The 23,359-nt window shown below is 43.2% G+C and overlaps 1 protein-coding gene across 1 annotated transcript in view; it reads right to left on the bottom strand.

The window, feature by feature from the left end:
- LOC129698002 (glypican-6-like) overlaps positions 1 to 23,359 on the bottom strand; it is a 738,013-nt gene that overhangs the window by 66,262 nt on the left and 648,392 nt on the right. Inside the window, exon 5 of the mRNA XM_055636811.1 lies at positions 7,778 to 7,908. Within this exon, the coding sequence (XP_055492786.1) occupies positions 7,778 to 7,908 (131 nt within the window). The remainder of the gene's footprint in view (positions 1 to 7,777; positions 7,909 to 23,359) is intronic.

Below are 23,359 nucleotides of genomic sequence, written 5' to 3'. Positions count from 1 at the left end.
CCAGGCTCCAGATGGTAAGTGCACGCCGCGCCCGCGGCTAGAAGCTCTGCAGACCGCGGCCTCAGGATGTTATAGGCCGCAGGTCGGCGGTCGGTTCTTCTCCAGATATCCTCGGTGAGGGATCCCAGGCTCCAGACGACGCGCCCGCGGCTAGAAACTCCGCAAACCGCGGCTTCAGGATGTAACAGTCTGCAGGCCAGCGATCGGAGCACTCCCTATTGGTGACCCCCCGACAAGGGCTTGCCCGCTCCACGATGAAAAGTCCACACTGCGCCCGCTGCTGAAACTCCGGACCCGACTCCGGGAAAGGCCGCTCCAATCCATGCTGTTAGGCCACGAGGGAGGCTACATGGAAAAAGTCACATCTCCGTCGAGGAGGCGACCAAAATCGGTTCTCCCCTTCCCCCCCTCACCACCCCCAACACAAGACATACTGAGAGACACTAAAACAAACATTTGGACACACTAAAAAAAACAAAAAACGTTGAAAACATTAAATTAACACGCAGCTGGCAGGGCAGCGCCCCCACCAACTCATAGACCCAAAGAAACAACATTGACTACTCTCCTGCCTTCTGGCACCATCCTTGCGCTAGACATGAACCAACGTTCTTGGTCAAGCCCCAAATAACTTTCTCACTTGCCTTTCTAAATCTGGGATAGATCTCATCAAGCTCTGGCACTTTGTTCACCTTAATGGTCTTCACAATCCTTAACACCACCCCCTTCTTTATCTCAAACTGTATTAGCATATCTGCCACACAGATCTCACTGTTCTCCATGTCCTGCTCTTTGATGAATAAAGAAGTAAAGTACGTGTTTAATATCTCACATACATCTTCTGATTCCAAGCATAAAATCCCTGCTGCATCCTTGAGCCTGCTCTGTTCTTCCTGTTACCCTCTTGTTTTTTAACATATAACGCCTTGGGATTTTCTTTAATCCAATTCTTTAATGACATTTCATGGCATCTTTTGGCCCTTCTAATTGCCTGCTTTAGTTCTTTACTGTTTGCTTTATATTTCTCGAGGGTTATGTACGAATTCATGTTTTTAAGCCTAACATATGCTTGCTTTTTTTCTTTTTCACCAAATTTGTAACCTCTTTGGTCTTCACGAATTCTTTACCTTGCCATGCTTATTCTTTCTATTTTCTGGAACATGCCGTTCCTGAACTCAGATCAGCTGTTTTTGTAAATGACTCCCACATGCCAAATGTGAACTTACCTAATAACAACTGTGCCCCAATTTACTACCACAAACTCCTGCCCAATAAAGCTGTAATCAGCCATACCCTAGTTTAGTACCTTCGCCTAAGATCCAGACTTATCCTTATTCATAACTATCTTAGAAATAATGTAGTTGCGATCACTGTTCACAAAATGCCCTTCCACTGATGCACCAGTCACCTGGCCAGGCCCGTTTCCCTCCACAAGGTTTAGTATGATCCATTCTTGAGTTGGATAATCTATTTTCTGTTTCAGGAAACTCTCTGGCCATCTAAGCCTTTTGCACTTAGAAGCCTTTGATCTGGAAATCTGTGGAACTAGATTTTGCCTGACCTACTGAGTGTTTCTTGTGTTGTCTGTTTTTAATTGGAATGAATTAAGGTGAGGATACATTTCTTTAGTCAGAGAGTGGTGTAACTGTGGAATGCTATGCCACAGAAGGCTGTGGAGGCCATCAGTGGATATTTTTAAGGCAGAGATAGACCAATTCTTGATTAGTACAGGTGTCAGAGGTCATGGAGAGAAGGCAGAAGAATGAGATTAGGGGGGGAGAGAGATAGATCAGCCATGATTGAATGGCAGAGTAGTCTTGATGGACCGAATGGCCTAATTCTACTCCTATTCCTTAAGACCTTATGAATAGTCTTCAATAGTTAATTTTAAGAATGTCAGGAATGTGTGGTTCTTTTTAGTTCTTAATAACCATTCAAAGGTTTCGCACAAAGTAGTTGTGCAACTGACTTTGCATTATGGTCAACGTGTACTCAATACTGGTACAGACTTAATTTTATGTCTCTCCACATTTGCAGAGGGATGATAGCCATTATAAAGGGGTGAGAGGCAGGGATTTCACAGGAGCTGGAAGACAAAATTGTTTCTATCAGAAGAAGGGTCAAGATTATCGGAATATTTGCAGGTGATTGGCAAATGAGCAGAAATGACATGAGGATTTGCGTTTAAACACAAAGTGATGCGAGAGTTTGTAATGCACTTAGGTTTAGTGGAGACAAATTAATTATGGCATTCAACAGAGAATGAGATAAGTACTTGAAGTGAGCAAAATGCTTTTGGGAGTGGAATCCTGTATGATATAATGTGTTTTGAGATTCAAAGTTCTGATGAATTTTCCAAGCTCAATTCACTTCCTGCTGCAATTTAAAAACAACGATTATTCGACCTCTATTGCTACTCTGATTTCAAACAGCTTCATAACAGGTGCATTCCGATAACTCTCATTCTGAATATTTTATTTTCCTGCAAGGCACAGCTGAGCTACCAATCTGCACTTCCAATCTCATCACTGAGCAACCAAAATCTAGACCCAATGCTTAATAATAATTTTTTTTCTATTTCTGTTCAATCAACACTAGAGCATGACCCTCCTTAGGCACGGGAATAAATCTCTTCATTAAATAAGCAGTACCTTTGTGTGTTTGTTCTACAACAACAAATTAATATACTACTCAGAGATATACCTCACACAAAAATTATAAACAATAATTCACCCAGCCCATTTCCAGATAATCATGTGATTACTACGTGATATAGACTCTCATTAATTAATTTGCCAAAGCCTGTCCCAAATCTTTAAACTGTTTTTTTTCTGGCTCAACAGGCAGCTTCTGGAAATAAGGTTCCAAAGAAACTTATTCTGGTGCATTGCTACATCTTAGTCAAGTTGGCCACTGGAAATTATTATTGTGCATCTGGAGAGGGTAAATCTGTCTTCCATGGAGCAGTGGAGATATGATTCATATAAAATCATGAGGGGTATAGATGGCATAGTCAGCAGGAATCTTTAATGAGCCTCCATTTCAACTAATTAGCAATGGGAACAACATTTCTGTAACTTCAAGCGCAATGATAAGATCATTTAAACCTGCCAATACCATAGAATCACAACTACAACTATTCATGTTTATATATCTTCACATATCTACAATGGAACAAAGCTTTAAATTTGAGTGAAGCAGCAAACTCAAAATAATAGTAAGTTTGGAAGAGATTTCAAAAGCTGTGTAGGGATGTGTGATGGCAGGAATGAAACATTAATACTGAGGATTTGTTTTACTGAAGCTAATGTAGGTCAGCAAAACATGGGTGATGGGTTGTAACAATCCCAGACTCAAATTTATTTCCAAATTTCATCTTGTTAATATCTTGTCATCTTTTATGTTCTAGCAGCATTGGAATTTTAAAGTAGTGCTGTTCCCTTATCGTTGGAGCCTTTATATGCATTTGCCAGTGATAGTACCATTTGTAACATCAGTGTGAGATAAGCCCCAATAGACAGTCATGAAATGTCAAACCTTGTCTCACCAAGATTAAAGGAGACTTTGTAGCTACGTTTGCTTCGCTGAAGCTTTATGACTAACTGCTTGTTGAACCCCCGAGGGCAGGTTATTAACAACATTTTCACAGTGCCAGGCAAGGAATAGCTTTGTTTCCATCAAACCTGTGTCTGGTCATTCACCTAAACCTATTCATTCACTTTTAATGCCATGGGATCAGGATCGAAATGAGTCTCATGCACATTAATTCAGCTTCTGCATTATAATTACTATGTTTAAGAGGGAACTGCAGATGCTGGAGAATCGAAGGTTACACAAAAAAGCTGGAGAAACTCAGCGGGTGCAGCAGCATCTATGGAGCGAAGGAAATAGGCAACGTTTCGGCCCCGAAACGTTGCCTATTTCCTTCGCTCCATAGATGCTGCTGCACCCGCTGAGTTTCTCCAGCTTTTTTGTGTAACCTTATAATTACTATGCATTGACTATGATATGTACCAGTTTCTTCATCTTTAAGGTGATAATGGACTATTCAATAATAGTGAGACATTTACAGTCACCTGGTTTTCCCTGTAAGTGGATTGAAAAATTAAAAGATAATATGAAGATGGGCAGACTTCTTCAACTTGGGACTCGAATGCAATGACAGCTATAGTCCCAGCATACAGTAGACAGTGGGGAAAGGACCTGAGATACAGATTGATTTCAGGCAATGGCAATAATGAAAGAGTTTTCACAGAGACTGCAGGTCTCTCCAAGGCACAGCATAAGTATCTTATGAAATGCCCTCTGCTACAGCCCAAGGTGTGAAGATGTTATTTTGTTTGACTTGAATACAAAATATAACTTGTTGTCACAATTAGGGTCAAAGACAAATGGCATTTGGTGCCAGTATGGACTTGAGCATCGATGTTTTGCATGATCTTAAAGTTACAGAGAACTGAATGACGAAGACAGCTAGGAGTGAAACCTACAATGGAACAGTCAACTCTTGAGGTAATAAAGACAGAGATGGGGATTTCAGCATCGGATAAACTAAGACAGAGATGGGACTGGAATAATTTTATGGATATGGAAATAGATTATCTTAATGAGGGCATGGATTTATAACCCAAAATGTATCTGAAGATCAGAAATGGCAGTGAGATTACAATCTGTTGCAATTTCAGCCGTATGTCTCTCCATACAGAGGGATGGTTAAAGGAACAGAGTTTGTGCAGTTCTAATGAGACTTCTGAACACCCAATCCTGATAGGCTTTCTAGTCAGAAACCTTATAAGCTATATACCAAGACACCTTAATGTGTCAAGCTTTTAATCAGCAGATGATACCAAAATTGGTGGTATAGTGGACAATGAGGAAGGATATCTAAGTTTCCAATAAGATCCAGTTCAGGTTGGAAGCTAGACCAAGGAATAGCAAATTAAATTTAACTCAGACAAGTGTGAGGTGCTGCACTTGGTCTGTCAACCCAGAGCTGGATTTAAGCAGTAAATGGTAGAGCCATGGCGATTGTTGCAGAACGGAGGGATCTGGGAGGACAGGTGGATGGATGGTTTCTTAGAAGTGGTGAGCCAGGTCCCTTCATTTGGAAGAATATTGAGTGCAAAGGTTGACATATCAATATGAAGCCTTACAAGTAATTCTTTAGACCACACTAGGAGTACTTTGTGCAGTTCTGGTGGCTGAGCAAAAGGAAGGATGTAATTAACTTGAAAAGTGTGCAGAACAGATTCACCAGGATGTTACCTGGGTTGGCAGGCTTGGTTTATAAGGATACATTAGATAGCCTGGGCCTTTTATCTTAGGAGGATAGGAATCTTATTGCGATGTAGAAGATCAGGAAGGACATGGATAATCTAAACACTCATTCTTTTTTCCCCAAGGTAGATGTTTCTATAATTATTATGATATAGGCTTAAGGTGAGAAGGGAAAGATATAAGAGGGATCAAAAGGGAATTTTGTTTCATTTAGTGGGTGGTCTATATCTGGAATGAGCTGCCATAGGAATCAGTAGAAGCTGATACAATTACGACCGCTACAATAAATTTGGACTGATGAATAGATAGGAATGTTTGAAAGGGCTGAAGGCCAAATGTAGACAATAGGTCTCACCCAGTATGCCAACTTTGTCGGCATGGATAAGATGGGCCTGTGTCCATTATGTCAGCTCTATGACTCTGTTGCATGGCTCCAACTGCAGTACTGTCAAAATTCAAGGATCCCACTAGGGATGGGAAGGAACACTGAGTCGCCTTCATGTGTCTGCCAATTTTTACCCAGCCTGTCAGGGACACCATCTAAGCTTAAACATCATGATTTTCTATTTACACTTTCTAGGGCTTTTCAAGCCTGGCAAAAGGATTACTGCGAAGATAGACCCAAAAGGCGGGAGTAACTCAGCGGGACAGACAACATCTCTGGAGAGAAGGAATGGGTGAAGTTTCGGGTCGAAACCCATCTTCTGTCTGAAGAAAGTTCTCGACCTGAAACATCACCCATTCTTTCTCTCCAGTGATGCTGCCTGTCCTGCTGAGTTACTCCAGCTTTTTTTTTTTAAATACATTTTTATTAGAGGCATCTGGATATCGTAGTCCAAACCAGTCCAGGCTTTGTTTAACAGTTACATATTAAATATCCAGGTTTCCAGGGACCCAGTTACCAAAGTAGCTGGGATCCTCCTTTATCGGTTACATATTAACATTGCCTCTAATTATTTATTTATATTTATAGATAGGAAAAATAAATAAAGAAAGAAAGTTACTCCAGCTTTTTGTGTCTACAGTTTAAATCAGCATCTGCAGTTCCTTCTTATATAAAAAGATTACTGCGCCTGCACTTCCAATAACACGCTCAAAATGTGCTGCTGTTTTGTCCAATATTTTTCCATCTTGGCCACATTGACTGATTCTTTCTTTCACTTTGAAGTATAAAATGATTCTTAGTCACATGCTTTTGAAATTTAGTACAGGTGCACAACCTTTTATCCGAAAGCCTTGGGACCAGACACTTGTCGGATTTCGGACATTTTTGGATTTCCGAATGGAAGATTTTTAGCGTAGATTAGGTAGGTAGCGCGGGCGTCTTGAAAAGTCTGGAGCGACTGCCTCCTCCCCAGAGACCGGGGAATCATTGTAAATCATTGCATAAATGTTAGTCAGTTAGTTTGGAGGGATTTTATGTGGTGGGTGGGTGAAGGGGGAAACTTTAATTCTTAGTCCCCTACCTGGTCGGCGACTCCCAACATCGCGGAGCTGGGGGCTCCGTCCGGCTGCGGGTGGCGCCGGTTGTAGCTCCGACCCCGGCAACTCTACCCCTGGCTGCGAGGCGCTCTAAATCCAGCGCCGCCCGCGGTCGGACGCCCGCAGCCCCAGCTCCGCGAATGTTGGGAGAAGGCGGCCTCAGCGCCCTGGAGATTACCGCACAGCGACCCGGTAAGGCATTGCCCGCTTCCCGCTGGTATCCCAGCGCTGTGACGCCACCGACTCCCAACATTTGCGGAGCTGGGGCTGCGGGCGTCCGGCCGCGGGCGGCGCTGGATTTGGAGCGCCTCGCAGCCAGGGGTAGAGTTGCCGGGGTCGGAGCTACAACCGGCGTCGCCCGCAGCCCCAGCTGGGAGTTGGCGGCCACAGCGCTGCGGAGCTTACTGCACGGCGACCCGGTAAGGCATTGACCGCTCCCCATCTCTCCGACCAGGTAGGGGACTAAGAATTAAAGTTTACCCCTTCAACCCCCCCTTCACATAAAAGCCCTCCAAACTAACTGACTAACATTTAAGCAATGATTTACAGATGTTTAAGTGTCTCCCCGGTCTCCGGGGAGGAGGCAGCCGCTACAGTAGTACAGACCTGGGTTGACCGTGGGTCGTTTCGGGTCAAGTTTGGCGCCAAACGCGAGCTTTGGTGTGCCGACGACATCCTGGAAAAAATGGCCTTTTTCGGAGTTTTTCGGTTTCCGGAACACCGGATAAAAGGTTGTGCACCTGTACCATCATCTTCAATGAGGCTGAGTTTCGGAAATAGAGTAATATCTCACAAATGCATGCAATAATATATTCAGCATTTTGCCAGGAATATATTTCTGCCCCTTTGTATTTTCAATGCAGACTTGTGCATTTAATATGTGTGGAATTAAAAGTGAAAGAATTCGACATTTTATGTTTACACTAGATTTGCTACTGAGACCCTTTTGCAGATGCAAAGATGGCAGAAAGCCAATTCTCACAGAATATTAATATACAAAATAAATTAAAGTGTTCACCTTAGCTGACACTTGCATACTATTCTCTTGCATATTCATGATGGCGTCAGAAATCTTCACATCAATTGGATCCATTACTTCCTCAATGTGGAAAGGCCCTTCCAACCTTTCTACTACTAATAGCATTGCATCTATCAAAAAAAGTACAACAGGTTAAAATTAACAATGCTAAAACTTCTTCGTTTTAAAATGTTAGTCACAGAAATGGGCATCTCAGTTCTAAGTGCTGATTGTAGAAGTTTAGGATTGAGATTGAAGGAGTCTATAAAATGAGGACATTGAAAGATACAATTACCATATTAAGGTGAGTGTTTTTTTCAGGTTAACAAAATCAGAACATATTGATTATCCATTATGTGTTGAAAATAATTATTTGCAATTGGATATTTGTTAAAAAAAACTTTATTTGTAAATGCACATAAGCATAAAGACAATTCCAAATTCATGTACAACCTCTGATTTTTTCAATATATCTGCATACACAAGAGGACCAAGGTAATATCAGTTGTCAAAGAGCTACATTTGCCATTATCATATAACCCAAATCTCTTGACTATCAAATGGATATACAATGGTCCATGAAAGGCAGAGCATATTATTAGACTCGTCTAGTTATTGTCCAAGTTATCAACCAGAGGAAAAAAAATCAAATTATTCAATTGGCATTGTTTAACAAATAATGAAAACACTTGCACCATGCTGGTGTTTTATACTGGTGATGTTTGTATGTCATATGCCAATACTAGGAGACGATTTAATCTGAAAAGGCAAGTGGACACCTGTACAAAGTGCCTGTTCCCTGTGCTGTACAGGATATGTTTATGTCTAAATGAAACCAGGGCTCTCGCTTAACATTTTTTTCCCTGTTGCCAGCCGGGCAACCTTGGCAGCTTTTTAGATTGCCAAATGACAGTTTAGGTGGTCATTTAAGATGGCTTGCATGATGCGTGCGATAATGTGCTCGGATGAAGTGCGTAGTTACCAGTCGAAATTATACTCAATGAAGCATTCACATATTATTTCTGCTTCAAATAAAGTCATTAACTAAACATATTCACCAATCAAGACATGATATATCCCACAATGACATGCAGCAAAATTATAAGACAGTATCTCAACTCTTTTTACACATTGCAATGAATGCAATTTCTATTAGTTCATTCCACTTCTAAACAAAAATGTGGTTGGATTATTCAGCGTATGATCAACCTGTGTCAATAAATCCTGGACCATGGTAACATATATGCGTACGTATAGTTGTGAATGTTGCTCATTAAATAACTACAGTACTGATACTCCATATTAAGAGCATTGATTTACCGTTAAAATGAATTCTGTAATAACATGTCAACGGCAGCAGTGACAATCGAACACTGCGGTTTTAATGTTTCACGTGTTCACAATTTAATTAATCCATCTTTATGGATTAAAACAAATCATGGGAATTAAAACACATTTAATTGCATTCCATTATCAAACATAGTCAATTTTCGCTCTGAAGACATTTACAGGCTAATAGGGTCAGGGAGGGGGTTGTGTGTGAATCAGTGCGGGGTGGATAGATGGCAGAGGGGGAGGTTAGAAGGCAGTCGGTGCAGAATGGATGGATTGAGGCAGGTGAATTAGTACGTGTTGGTTGGAGTAGGTAAAATTGTGAGGGGAGAGCACGGGGGATGTCAGTGGTGTTGAATGGGGGGGTTCAGTACGGGATGGATGGGGGTAGACAAAAGTGCTGGAGAAACTCAGCGGGTGAGGCAGCATCTATGGAGCGAAGGAAATAGGCGATGTTTCGGGTCGAGACCCTTCTTCAGACTGTTCCCCCCATTCTTCTTGAATGGGAGGATCAGTACAGGATGGATTGGGGCGGGGGGGGGGGATCAGCGCAGGATGAATGGGAAAATCAGTACAGGATGAATGGGTGGTTCAGTATAGTGTGGATCGGAGAGTCTGTGCAGGATGGATGGGGGATTACTACAGGATGAATGAGGGGAAGGTGCAGGGTAAATGGAGGGTGGGTCAGTATGGGATGAATGCGTGGATTAGTACAGGATGGATGGGGGATCAGTACAGGATGGATGGAGAAGTGCAGGATGGATGGGAAAGGGGGTAAATACAGGATGAATTGGGGGACCAGTGTAGGATGGATGGGGGGGGGGGGGGGGGGGGGGGGGGGGGGGGGTGGGGGGTAGCAGGAGAATTAATGCGAGGTGGATAGGGTGATCAGCGCAATATGAATAGATTGGGGGGGGGAGGGGAGAACAAGGTATGTCTGTGAGGACTGAAGAGGTGTGAATGGGGATCAGTGCGGGATGGAGAGGAAGGGTCACAGGATAAGGGGGGACGGGGTGGAGGGGGCGCACGAGAGAGAGAGAGATAAAGAAGGGGGGCGAGGTATGGAGGAAGGAGGGTCAGCGCTCCTAGGACAACATCGCCCCGCTGCCTTGGCCGTTGGGAACTCCTCGTCACCGCCTTCCTCCTTCGCCAGCCAACAGCAAGGTGCGGGGCCGAGCAGTGCAGCTCAAAGGTCCTATAGCTATAGGATCTATGGTGCAGCTGCTTCAGAAGGGTCGGAGCGAATGACGGGTCCCACACAGTGGCAGCAGCGGCCACGACAGCGGCTCTATCACCTCCTCCTCCCGCACCCCGCCCGCCCTGATAAGGACCGCCGCTTGCAATTCCGCTAACAACGCTTTCAATACAAACCCTCCCACACGTCGAGGCCTCCCCCTCCCTCCCTCCTCCCGGCCTCGGCGTGCGGGAGGGTTTGTATTGAAAGCGCCATTAGCGGATTTGCAAGCAGCGGCCGCTATCAGGGCGGGTGGGGGGGCTGGAGGAAGAGGAGATGGAGCCCGTCATTCGCTCCGACCCTTCCTCACCTAGTATCATTCCCACGCAACACAGCCGTCACCGCAGACTCAAAACGTTGCGTTCCTTTTCTCCAGATGCTGCCTGACCCACGGAGTTTTTTGTGTCTGTCTTCGGTACAGACCAGTATCTGGTTGCCAAGCCGGGCAAAATGACTCGGTGTTTAGGTTGCCCGGCGGCGCTTTGAGTGGTCAGTGGCACCCGGGCAACCGTTAATTTCGAGCCCTGGAAACTGAAGATCATTTTCTATTAACAAAATAGGGTCTGAATGTACAAGAATACATGTTCCTTTAAGAACAGAATGTGCCATTTAGCACAGTCAGTGGAGCTGCTATTTCAGTGACGAAAGTGAAGCGATTCAAGGAACACGTGCTAAGGGCAATGCTGGCCTCATCCACACAGTACCCAGAGCTTGAGAAGTGATAAAAGATCAAAGCTAAAAGATATTTGCAGCCAACCTTCAGCAAGGAATGAAAACTGAGCAGAAATTAACTTGAACCCAAGGAGCTGAGAGGATGCTAGTGTCTGTGCTGAACATTCCAAACAGGCTGTGGGATGGAATGAAAATCCTGTAGAATTTGCTTAAACAAACATAAGCCTTTCTTCTGGACTCTGCTATGTGACTATGTCAGCAAAGTTACAAGTCATCTCATAGATAACAAGATGGCTCTGGGTCGGCTGAAGATAGACACAAATACTGAAGTAACTCAGCGGGACAGGCAGCATCTCCTAAGCGAAGGAATGAATGATGTTTCGGGTCAAGACCCAGAAATGGTTCGAGCCGAAACGTCACCCGTTCCTTCTCTCCAGAGATGCTGCCTGTCCCGCTGAGTTACTCAAGTACTTGTGTCTATCTTCGGTTTAAACCAGCATCTGCAGTTGCTTCCTACACATCTGGTATGGCTGAGTCAGTCCAAAACAGGCTTTTGGTTGTAAATGTCAGAAAAAAAATGTTAACAATATCTAAAATGCAAATAAAATCAAACCTTATCATGATCTTGTATCAAGCAAACAAGATGAGGATGGTGCAATGAGAAGGAAGATTTAGATCAGACAAATTGTCATGGGTGTGATTTTTCGATTTAAAATCAGAACACTGAGAAAATAGAGCAACTTGCTAGAAGCTGTAGGCAGAACATTTTGACATCCTGCAGGCACTGGTGGACAAGGACTCGATGGACCCTGTGGCATGGTTCCCTGAGCAGACTGCTCAGTTTTTCTTGTGAAATGCCTCGTCACCGGAGCTCACTATCAAGCACCAAGACCTCAGTTGGTTGGTTTAGTTTAGTTTAGTTGAGCGTGGACCCAGCGTGGAAACAGGCCTTCGGCTCACCAAGTCTGCACCGACCAGCGATCCTGCACATTAACACACTATCCTACTCTAGGGACAATTTTTACATTTATACCAAGCCAATTAATCTACACACCTGTATGTCTTTGGAATGTGGGAGGAAGCCAAAAATTCTTGGAGAAAACCAAAGCAGGTCACGGGGAGAACGCACAAACTTTGTAGAGACAGCACCCGTAGCCAGGATCGAACCCGGGTCTCTGGCGTTTTAAGCGCTGTAAGGCAGCAACTCTACTGCTGCGCCACCATGCCGCCCTGAGATGGTGAGAACAGCCCTCCCAGCCAGATCCTTTCTGTAGCGACTAAATCTTACTACCCATACACACTGCCCTAGGAACGACTGCTATAGAGAGGAGACGGTTGCCCATCTCTTCACAAAGAATGGATTTATGAAGATAGGCTGCAGAATGATGCAACGGACTTTGTCACAGTTCATCCCAAGCAACTCAATTACTGGGGACTCACTGATTTACTCGCTGTTCCCAGGGACACATTTGGTTCCCAGGGACACATTCAAGTGGTGCTGGAAGATCAGTGACATGATGGAATATACTCTTTGGTTTGCTCAAAACTGTTGGCCTCACAGCACAGCCAGATGTCCGTCAGGGAATGTTGCCGACTGGCCCATTCACAGGTATTGACGTCCCCACCATTGAAGGGATTTACTGGAGTCGCTGCCTCAAAAAGGCAGCCAGCACTATCAGAGACCCACTTCACCCTGTCCACACATTTATTTCACTCCTGCCATCGGGAAGAAGATATGGGAGCCTGAAAACTGCAACGTCCAGGTTCAGGAACAGCTTATTTCCTACAGCCATCTGGCTATTAAACACTACAGGCTCCAAATAGGCTCTGAACTACATAGACTTGGTGGCATTGGTTTGACCTTTATTATTGTTTCTTTGTTTCCATGTGCATGTATGTATATGTACATACATGAACACACACACACCTTGTTTTCCTTTGATACCATAGTGTTTTGATTGTGTTAGATCGAGGAGCTTAAGTATCATTACTTGGAAATGAGAAGGATGAGGAGGGACCTCATAGAAACTTACCGAATAGTGAGTCCTTTGTTAGAGTGGATGTGGAGGGAATCTTTCCATTAGTGGGAGAGTCTAGGACCAGACGTTATAGCCTCAATTAAAAGACGTTCCTTTAGGAAGATGAGGAGGAATTTATTTTGTCAGAGGGTGGTGAATCTGTGGAAATCATTGCCACAAAAGTCTGTGGAGGCCAAGTCAATTAATATTTTTAAGGCAGCGATAGATTCTTGATTAGTAGACAGACACAAAAAGCTGGAGTAACTCAGTGGGACAGGCAGCATCTCTGGAGAGAAGGAATGGGTAACGTTTTGGGTTGAGACCTTTCTTCAGACTGTCTGAAGAACTGTCAGAGAAAGGTCTCGACAGACTCCATCCATCCATTACTCCAGCTTTTTGTGTCTATCTTTGGTTTAACCCAGCATCTACAGTTCCTTCATGCACATCTTAATGAGTAGGTGTCACGGGTTATGGGGAGAAGTTAACCTTTGATGTCACAGCTGGCGTTCTGGTGGCATCGCAACAACCTGGAGCTCAATGCTCTTAAGACAGTGGAATTGATTGTAGACTTTAGGAGAGCTCCCCCTCCCCTCACCCCACTCACCATCAACAACATCACAGTCACATCTGTGGAGTCTTTTAAGTTCCTGGGAACCATCATCTCCAAAGACCTTAAACGGGGGGCCACTCCACAGTCAGAAAGACACAACAGTGGATGTACTTCCTGCGGCCACTGAGGAAGCACAATCTTCCACAGGCAATGACAGTCCAATTTTATACGGCCATCGTAGAGTCTGTCCCTACCAATTCCATCATGGTCTGGTTTGGCTCAGCCACCAAGCACGACATCCAGAGGCTGCAGCGACTCGTCCGATCAGCTGAGAAGGTTGTTGGCGCAACCTTCCCCCCATTGGCGAACTGTACACTGCAAGGGCTAGGAAGCGAGCGGGTAAGATCATCTCAGACCTCTCTCACTCTGGTCACAAACTTTTTGAAGCACTTCCCTCTGGAAGGCAACTCCGGACTGTCAAAACCGCCACAGCCAGACATAAAAACAGTTTTTTTCCAACGAGTAGTAGCTCTGCTCAATAACCAAATGTCTGTAGCCTAATTTTGCTCTATATTTTATTTCATTCACGTGTTTAAACTATAATGTTTTATTATTAATGTTAAATGTTTTATGTGTCATTCTTAATTGTTAATGTATGTCATGTTGTTACTTGCAAGAGCGGAGTACCAAGGCAAATTCCTTGTATGTGTACATACTTGGCCAATAAACTTATTCATTCATTATTAATTCATTCAGTTTAGGAAAATGGGGTTAGGAGGGAGAGATAGAGCAGCCATGATTGAATGTTGGAGTAGACTTGATGGGCTGAATGGTCCCATTCTGCTCGTAACACATATGAACATTAACGTTGAGATGAAAAGTTCAGGATGGTGTCAAATCTAGCACAAAAAAACGTACATGAATATATGGGGTCAATCCTTGGGAGTCCTAGTATCTTTCCGCTGTTATAAACTGGATGGTCACAGTCATTATCCCAGATTAGGAGCCAAAAACGAGAAGACATACTTTTAAAGTGAGTGGGGAAAGATTTAAAGGTGACTTGAGGAGTAAATTTGGTAAATTTGCATATTGTTTGTAACTTTTCAAAGTAATGTTTAAAGATGGACTGACAACATTTTTTTGGGGGTGGGGGTGGGGTCTGTTGTTACCTGGCAATTGGCTGTATAAAATCCAGCCACTTGACTCCAGTATTCTTTTAAAAATAATTTACTCAGAGGATTCTCCTGGTTGATACTATGAATAAGGCAGCAGACTGGCTGAAACCTTTGAAATGTACAAATGCCTTCAGCTTTGTAGGAAGGAACTTCAGATGCTGGTTTAAACCAAAGATAGACACCGAATGCTAGAGTAACTCTGCGGGACAGGCAGCATCCCTGGAGTGAAAGAATGGGCGACGTTTCGGGTAGAGACCCTTCTTCAGACTCAAGTGGGAGGAGTCGAAGCAGTAGTTGTTAAGGATGAGGATCAGCTAGGTGGAGGAGAGTGTTAAGGACCTGTCCCACTTACGCAACTTTTTCGGCGACTTGCCAACCCCCATCAGTCGCTGCAGGTCGCCGAAAATGTTCACATTTTTCACGGTGATGCCTGTATGTTCGTGAGTAGTCACCCAAAGAGTCGTACCTTTTTCTGGTCGCCGCTAGATTTTATACATTTTGAAAATGTTCGGCGCCCTGCTGTGACTATGACGGGTGCCGGCAAGTCACCAAAAAAATTGTGTAAGTGGGACAGGCCCTTTACTGGAGGGAAATTAGCTGGTTCTGCGGTCGAGGAAGAAACAGGGTGGTTTAAGGCCTTCCTGGGTGATGGATAGAGGTGTAGAGTGACTGTACCGATTTAATGCGTAGCATTGTCTTGTATGCCTATTGTATCCTATTGGAATTCAGAAGTTGTTAAGGGTGAGGACCAGCTAGGTGGAGGAGAGTGTTAGTAGTAGGAAATTGGCTGGTTCTGCAGTCGAGGAAGAAACTGAGGGCATTGTGGCTGAATCACTAACTTAAACAAACTGTAGCTGATCCAACAGACAGGCACAGAGTGAAGGTATTGTGATAACTGCCACAATATTGGGCAATAACCATTGTAGTGTCTTTGGTCAAGAACAAATTGTTCAGCTGGAACATCTCAAACATTTAATTTCAATTGTGAGATTTGGCATGAGGTACACTGACAGAAATGTGTGCTTACTTTGATCAATCTTAGGGAAGATGCCATCATGAAAATTATCACTTTTTATTTCCCATCTTGGATTCCCCCTGATATTGAGGTAATCAATCTATTTCTTATCCCAAACATTAGTTTCTGATTTTCAAATAAGAATACAGGTTTCTGAGCCCCATAGCGGGCCAGTGAGAGTTATTCTTTCTCATTTCCTCTCTAACAACATGTGCTACCCTGGAAGGACATCACTTCCCCCATTCGTGCTATGGTCCACCGTTGGACTACACTGATTCAATGGGTAGTACTTACTCAGAAGAATAAGGAAATTTGGCTGACGTCCAATGACTCTCTTCAATTTCTACAGATGCGCCACAGAAAGTATCCTATTGGGATGCATCACAGCTTTGGTGTGGTAGCTGCTCTGACCAAGACCACAAGACACTACAGAGAGTCATGGACACAGGCCGTTCCATCATGCACCCTTGACCTCCCCCCGCCCCCTCCACTAACTTCATCTACACTTCAAACTGCCCAGGGAGAATACCCAACATAATCAAGGACCACTGACCATTCCCATTTCTGTCATTTTCCCCTCTCCCACCGAGCACATGATACAAAAGCTTAAAGCATTGAAATGTACCACCAGATTCAAGAACAGTTTCTCCCCCACTGTTATCAGAATCTTGAATGGACCTATAATATGCTAAAGATGTATTCACGATCTCCTAATCTACCTCATTGTGGACTTTGAACTTTTTGTATCCGCACTCTCTTTGTAACTGTAACACTTTATTCTGCACTCTGCTTCCTTTCTCTTTTTGCGCTGTCGAACTCATGTATGGTTTGATTGTATTTATGAATGGCTTGATTTCTCTAGATTGCACACAAAACAAATCTTTTCACTCTACGTCAGAACGCTTGACAATAATAAAACAAATCAAATCAAAAGCAAAAACAAAGCCTGTTGATACAGTTATTTTGTGAGCAACTGGTTAAGGCTGAATTCTTTAAGTTATGAAAGTACTTCAACAACCACCATATAACTTTTTCAACTTGAAATGGCAAGCACACAATTGTGATAATGTGGCGACAGCCAGGAGATATAAATTTGAACAACCATTATCTTTTTGAAAATAATTGATGGGTGGTCCTTTGTTCTAATTAATGAAAGAGGAGAGAATTTTAGCCACACCATTTGAACTCCAGAGTGACATCACAGGCTCTGGTGACAAGGAGACGTGCGTGTACTGGATTCATTACAAACATTACATCCATATGTTTCATATTGTGTGCTGCTTACCATGGATGACATTTTTAAAGCATAAGACAAATGTGAAATGAGGGCCAATTTTATCTCCAGTGACTGGTGGCACTGTCACAGTCAATCATTTTCGTTTAACTGAAATATTTATACATAGGAAGTTTATTGCAAGTTAGAATATGCAATTGAAGAAATTCAATGAACAATCCAACAGAAGAATTGTCCAGCCTATTTTTCTCTTTAACACAAAATAAACTGTGTAAGTAATTACTTTGACTATAATAACATTTTTAGCAATGCTGATAAATGAGTAAGAAGAAATTGGCCTGCAGATCAATTATAATTACAAATTCCTTTGCTGGAATGGACTGCATTGTCAGATAGGGATATAGGAGCAGGGATAAAATCTGACGCTCTATAAGAGGTCAGGCCTCATTTGGAGTATTGTGAGCAATTTTGGGCATTTGGAGGGTCCAGAGGAGGTTTACAGGAATGACCCCAGGAATGAGTGGGTTAACATATGATGTGCGTTTGATGGCACTGGGCCTGTGCTTACTGGTGTTTAGAAGAATGAGGGGGGACCTCATTGAAAAGAACCAAATTGTTAAAGGCTTGGATAGACAGGATGGGGAGAGAATGTTTCCACTAGTGGGAGAGTCTGGGACGAGAGGTCATAGCCCCAGAATTAACGGACGTTCCTTTAGGAAGGAGATGAGGAGGAATTTCTTTCATCAGAGGGTGTTGAATCTGTGGAATTCTTTGCCACAAAAGGCTGTGGAAGATGTCAATGGATATTTTTAAGGCAGAGATAGATAGATTCTTGATTAGTACCGGTGTTAGGGGATATGCGGAGAAGACAGGAGAATGGGGTTAGGAGGGAGATATAGATCAGCCATGATTGAATGGCGTAGACTTGAATGGCGTAGACTTAAAAAGAAAACTAGAAAATAAAGTTGAAACAAGCATTGCAATGGGTTAACGGCAGGGGAGATGAACCAGGCGGGAGAGCCAGCAGGGCCAAAGAGCCGGGTTCGATTTTGACTATGGCTGCTGTCTGTGCTGGCTTTGCACGTTCTCCTGTGACCGCCTGGGCTTTCTACAGATGCTTTGGTTTCCCACCACATTCCAAAGACGTGAAAGTTGTTACTTCATTGACTTCTGTAAATTTCCCCTAGCCAGGATGGGAAAGCATAGAACTAGTGTTGATTGGCGTGGTCTCAAAGGACCTATTTCCACGCTGTATCTCTAAACTGTAAACTAATAGAAGAACAATGCTTGTGTACTGAATGATATTACAATTCTAGCCAATTTACCATTCCAGTTGATGATAGTATGATACATAAATGTTCACTCAGACAATTATAAATGGAAGACACTGTTGGCCAGCTTGCCTTCATGGACATTCTTACAATGTACATAATGCTTATTCTAGTTCAGGCCATTGTTAGCTCTGTTTTTGGTTATGGTGTAATAGTTTACAGTCTCACCCACCTCCTCATCACTTCCAATTGATATTCTTATCTCTTGCAATCATGCCTTTCAATCTTTTTGTAGGTGCCCTAAACCTGATTTCATGAGGTCAGATATGAATCAGTATGCTGGTTCATCTCATAACGTGAATACAGTACATATGATGCATCAAACGGTAATGTTTGGATTAATTTACTTTAATCTATTTGTCTCACACAGTATTGGCAATCAGAATTGTGGTCCAGAACTACAGACTTCACATCAAAATTTAGCTCAGTGTTACTTTCTCTGAAAAAAATGCATAAAGATACTTCTTCTCAAAAACTGAACATTACTTCATAATCTTTATTAACCTACCCCCATCCCATCACATCATATCTGCGGACAAATGCGAACACGAGAAATAGACATATGGGTGTATAATTGTGAAATGTGTTTCTGCCTCCTGAATAATACAACTATCTTCACAGAAAGCTATTCCAGTTACTAGTAAGTATTAATTCACTCTCAATAACATGTATAGCCAAGTGCCCCTCACATATTTCAAAGGATGTGTTTGGAAGTCAATTCATGTAGTTGTTACAATAAACAGAGAAAGCCTCCATCAAGTTCTGAACCTGGAGAATACACAATGGTTTCTAACTGCTCACAGGGGGAAAAATTAAATTATCAAGGCATTCATAATGCTTTCATCTATCTCCTAGTTTCTGTAATGGGCACTTATTTATCCATGCAGCCAATAAACTGGACTAGTTAAAGGCAGGTTCTAAAAATTGAATGACAGGAGAGAAATAAAAATACTGATCAAAATAAAGCCGAAAGCAAATAAAGCAGAAAATGCTGGAAACATTGATTATGGTTATGGTTATCTGTGGAAAGCGAACCATCTTTGTTTGCCAACAATTTTGTTTTAATTTCAGATTTCCAGCATCTGCAGTTTATTGATTTTCACAAATTTGTTTATTTCATTTTTGCATGTGCTGCTACAATAAATCACACACAGTGGCACCAAAAAAAATCAGAAGTAGTTTGCCTGTGTCTATGTGTACGGAGAAACTGCAGATGCTGGTTTAAACCGAAGACAGATGCAAAAGGCTGGAGTAACTCATCAGCAACTTGCAAATAGTAAGAAATCTAAAATCTAAAATACAATTTCATCCTTTTTACCAGTTCATTTTTTATTTTTCTCTTCTACAATACTTTAAAAGATGATTAACATTCTTTTTATTATTCCACAAAAGAAAAGGAAAAGCCAATAGAATAATTGATAGCAATTGCTTGCGGAGAATTAGCATCACTTAAAATGGCATCGCAAGAGAATACGGAACTTATCAGGTCTAACATTTTTGATCATTAATTCTGATGCAGGGTGACATCCTAAAGTGGCATCACCTAATTGGTGAGTGGAAGGGTTTAGCAGAGAGAAAAAATGACATGTTGACGGAATGTTGAAGACTAGCTCAGACTAGTCTACTACGACCATTTTCTGATCATGAATTCTGATGAAAAAAAAAAAAAAAAATGAAATGACATCCTCAAGTGGCATGTGTCCAGTGTACAGTACAGAGACAACTAAATGCATTTTTAGCATCTCCCTTGAAAGGGAGACACAGGGCGTCGCGGTGTGCCCGCGCCTGCCGCCGTAATTACATTCCATTACAGGCAAAGGTGGGTGAAGTGTCTTGCCCAAGGACACAACGACAGTATGCACTCCAAGCGGGATTTGAACCGGCTACCTTCCGGTCGCCAGCCGAACTCTTAGCCCATTGTGCTATCTGTCGCTTCTGGACACCGAATAGTGGAGAGTGAAGACGACCTCCTTCGATCTCCTTCGACCTCCCTTCGACTATGATGAAGACTATCTATGACTACCTTCGACTACCCTTGATTACCTACGACTAACATGCCGACCTACTATGACCTACTACGTCTAAACCTACGAGTAAAAAAAGTATTGATTTTTTCCATGGCGACCGTTTTTTATTCTGGGGCATTTTTTAACATATTGAAAAAACGCTGGGACCTAGCTGAGGATCAAGTACGCGGAGACCACCATCGAGCATGAAAGAGAGTTACGAAGACCTCCTATGACCTCGTGTCGACCATGTTGCGAGTATGAGTCGAGGGCAAACTCGCCAGAACTCGTAGATTAGGTCGCCCAAGAGGGGCAAGCCCTTAAAACATCGACCACCTGCCTGCCTCCATAGATGCTGCCTGAACCAGTGAGGTCCTCTAGCAGAGTGTCTTTTTGCGAAACCTCTATCTCTCTTTCCTCACAATTCCTGGGGAAATATTTTATGGAAATGGGGCTTAAGAGCTCGAGAAGGGGACAGGATATACAGTCGATAGACAAAAAGCTGGAGTAACTCAGCGGGACAGGCAGCATCTCTGGGGAGAAGGATTGAGTGACGTTTCAGGTCGAGACACTTCTTCAGACTGTTCACAGCCAGGCAACCAGTTTCCTGCAGGTTCCGCTATATTTGCCAAAAGAACAATAAAACAAACACGCTAGAAACACTGAGCAGGTCAGGTAGCATCTATGGAAAGGGAAGCAGTTACTGTTTTGGGTCTGAGATATTCAGCATTGTCTGATTTTTTTATTTCAGATTTCCAGCATCTACAATTTGTTTGAATTTCAAATTCAAGACCTGCCGAGGAAACATTGCCTCATCTTTTCTTCAACAGGCAGCCATAAATTGATGCATATTAGCTTGATGGTAGTGGTGGATAAATGATTTTCTGACAGGAGATCGATACCAAGTGATGTACTGCAAAGATTGATCCTGGGACCCGAGAGCATAGGTGGTTTAATGAGTAAGTTTGCAGATAACATGAAAATAGGTAGAAACATAGATGACAATGAAGGTTGTCTCAGGATACAACATCCCACAAATTGGCTGGAAAGTTGTGCAGAGTGGAGCCAAATGGAATTTAATCCAGACAAGTGTGACATCATGCATTTTGGGAGATCAAATTCTGGTAAGACATAAGGAGCAAATGGCCAGGGATCTTAGCAGAATTATTGTACAAATACATTTTGGGGTGCATGTCCATATCTCCATGATAATGGACACAGGGGTAGATAGGGTAATGGAGAAGTCAAAAGACAATAGACGATAGGTGCAGGAGTATGCCATTCGGCCCTTCGAGCCAGCACAGCCATTCACTGTGATCAGGGCTGATCTTCCACATTCAGTATCCCGTTCCTGCCTCCTCACCATATCCCCTGACTCCGCTGTCTTTAAGAGCTCTATCTAACTTATTCTTAAAATGTGCCCCCTGGTTCTGGACTCCCCCAACTTCGGGAACATGTTTCCTGCCTCTAGCATGTCCAATCCCTCAATAAACTTATTTGTTTCAATACAAACCCCTCTTATCCTTCTAAATTCCAGAGTATACAAGCCCAGCCGCTCCATTCTATCAACATATTACAGTCCTGCCATCCCGGGAATTAACCTCGTAAACCTACGCTGCACTCCCTCAATAACAAGAATGTCCTTCCTCAAATTTGGAGGCTAAAACTGCACACAATACTCCAGGTGTGGTCTAACTAGGACCCTGTACAACTGCAGAAGGACCTCTTTGCTCCTATACTCTACTCCTCTTGTTATGAAGGCCAACATGCCATTAGCTTTCTTCACTGCCTGCTGTACTTGCATGCTCACTTTCAGTGACTGATGAACAAGGACCCCCAAGATCTCTTTGTACTTTCCCTTTTCCCAACTTGACACCATTCAGATGATGTATTTTGCTATGCATGCCTTTATAAGATTGAGTATAAGAATTGGGACAGCATATTGCAGCCTAATTAAAAATTGTTTAGACCCTACTGACACAATTGGGTAGACAATAGTGCTGGAGAAACTCAGCGGGTGCGGCAGCATCTATTGAGCGAAGGAAATAGGCAACGTTTCGGGCCGAAACCCTTCTTCAGACTGATGTAGGGTGGCGGGGAGGTGGAGCGGGAAGAAGAAAGGAAGAGGAGGAGCCAGAGGGCTCAAGGAGAGCTGAGAAGGGGAGGAGACAATGAGGGCTACCGGAAATTGTTTCCTAGGATGTTGCCAGAAATGGAAGGCTGTTGTTATTAGGAGAAATGCAATTGAAAACTTTATTTTCAATGGAACATATGAGGCGGATTGATAATTTATAAAATTATGAAAGGCATTAACAGAATAGCTAGTCTGCGTCTTTTTCCCAGGATATCTACAGGGAAATCTGCCATTAAAAAGTACAGGTTTAAGGTGAAAATGGGATAAAGGGGCATGTTTTTCAACACCGAGGATGGCTATTTGGAACAAGCTACAACTAGTTGTGGTAGTGGCAATTATAATAATTAAGGGATATTTGTACAGGTACTTAGATAGGAAAATCGTAGTGGGAGAGGGGCCAAACACAGACAATGGGATTAACGTACATAAATAACATCGTCGTCTAAAGGGGCTGTCCCACTGCGGCGACCTAATCCGCGAATTCAGAAGAGTTTGACCTTCAAGCTGGAAAACCTCGAGCTGGATCGACCGTCAGCGATGAAACCGCGAGCTGGATCGACCGACCGCGCACACACACACACCCACACACGCACGCACGCACGCACGCACGCACGCACGCACGCACGCACACACACACACCCACACACACACATCGCAAAGGTGGGGGCCAGGAAAAGCGGGGAAGCGCTGTCTGAAATTCACACCTACAATGAATAGGAAGGTAAAAGATGGCTGCACAGTGTACAAAGAGTTGATCATCCTCAAACTGCTTGGTATAGAAACATAGAAACATAGAAATTAGGTGCAGGAGTAGGCCATTTGGCCCTTCGAGCCTGCACCGCCATTCAATATGATCATGGCTGATCATCCAACTCAGTATC

The sequence above is a fragment of the Leucoraja erinacea genome, chromosome 6 (genome assembly GCF_028641065.1).
Source record: "Leucoraja erinacea ecotype New England chromosome 6, Leri_hhj_1, whole genome shotgun sequence".
NCBI lineage: Eukaryota > Metazoa > Chordata > Chondrichthyes > Rajiformes > Rajidae > Leucoraja > Leucoraja erinaceus.
This window is presented reverse-complemented; position numbering and strand designations above follow the sequence as displayed.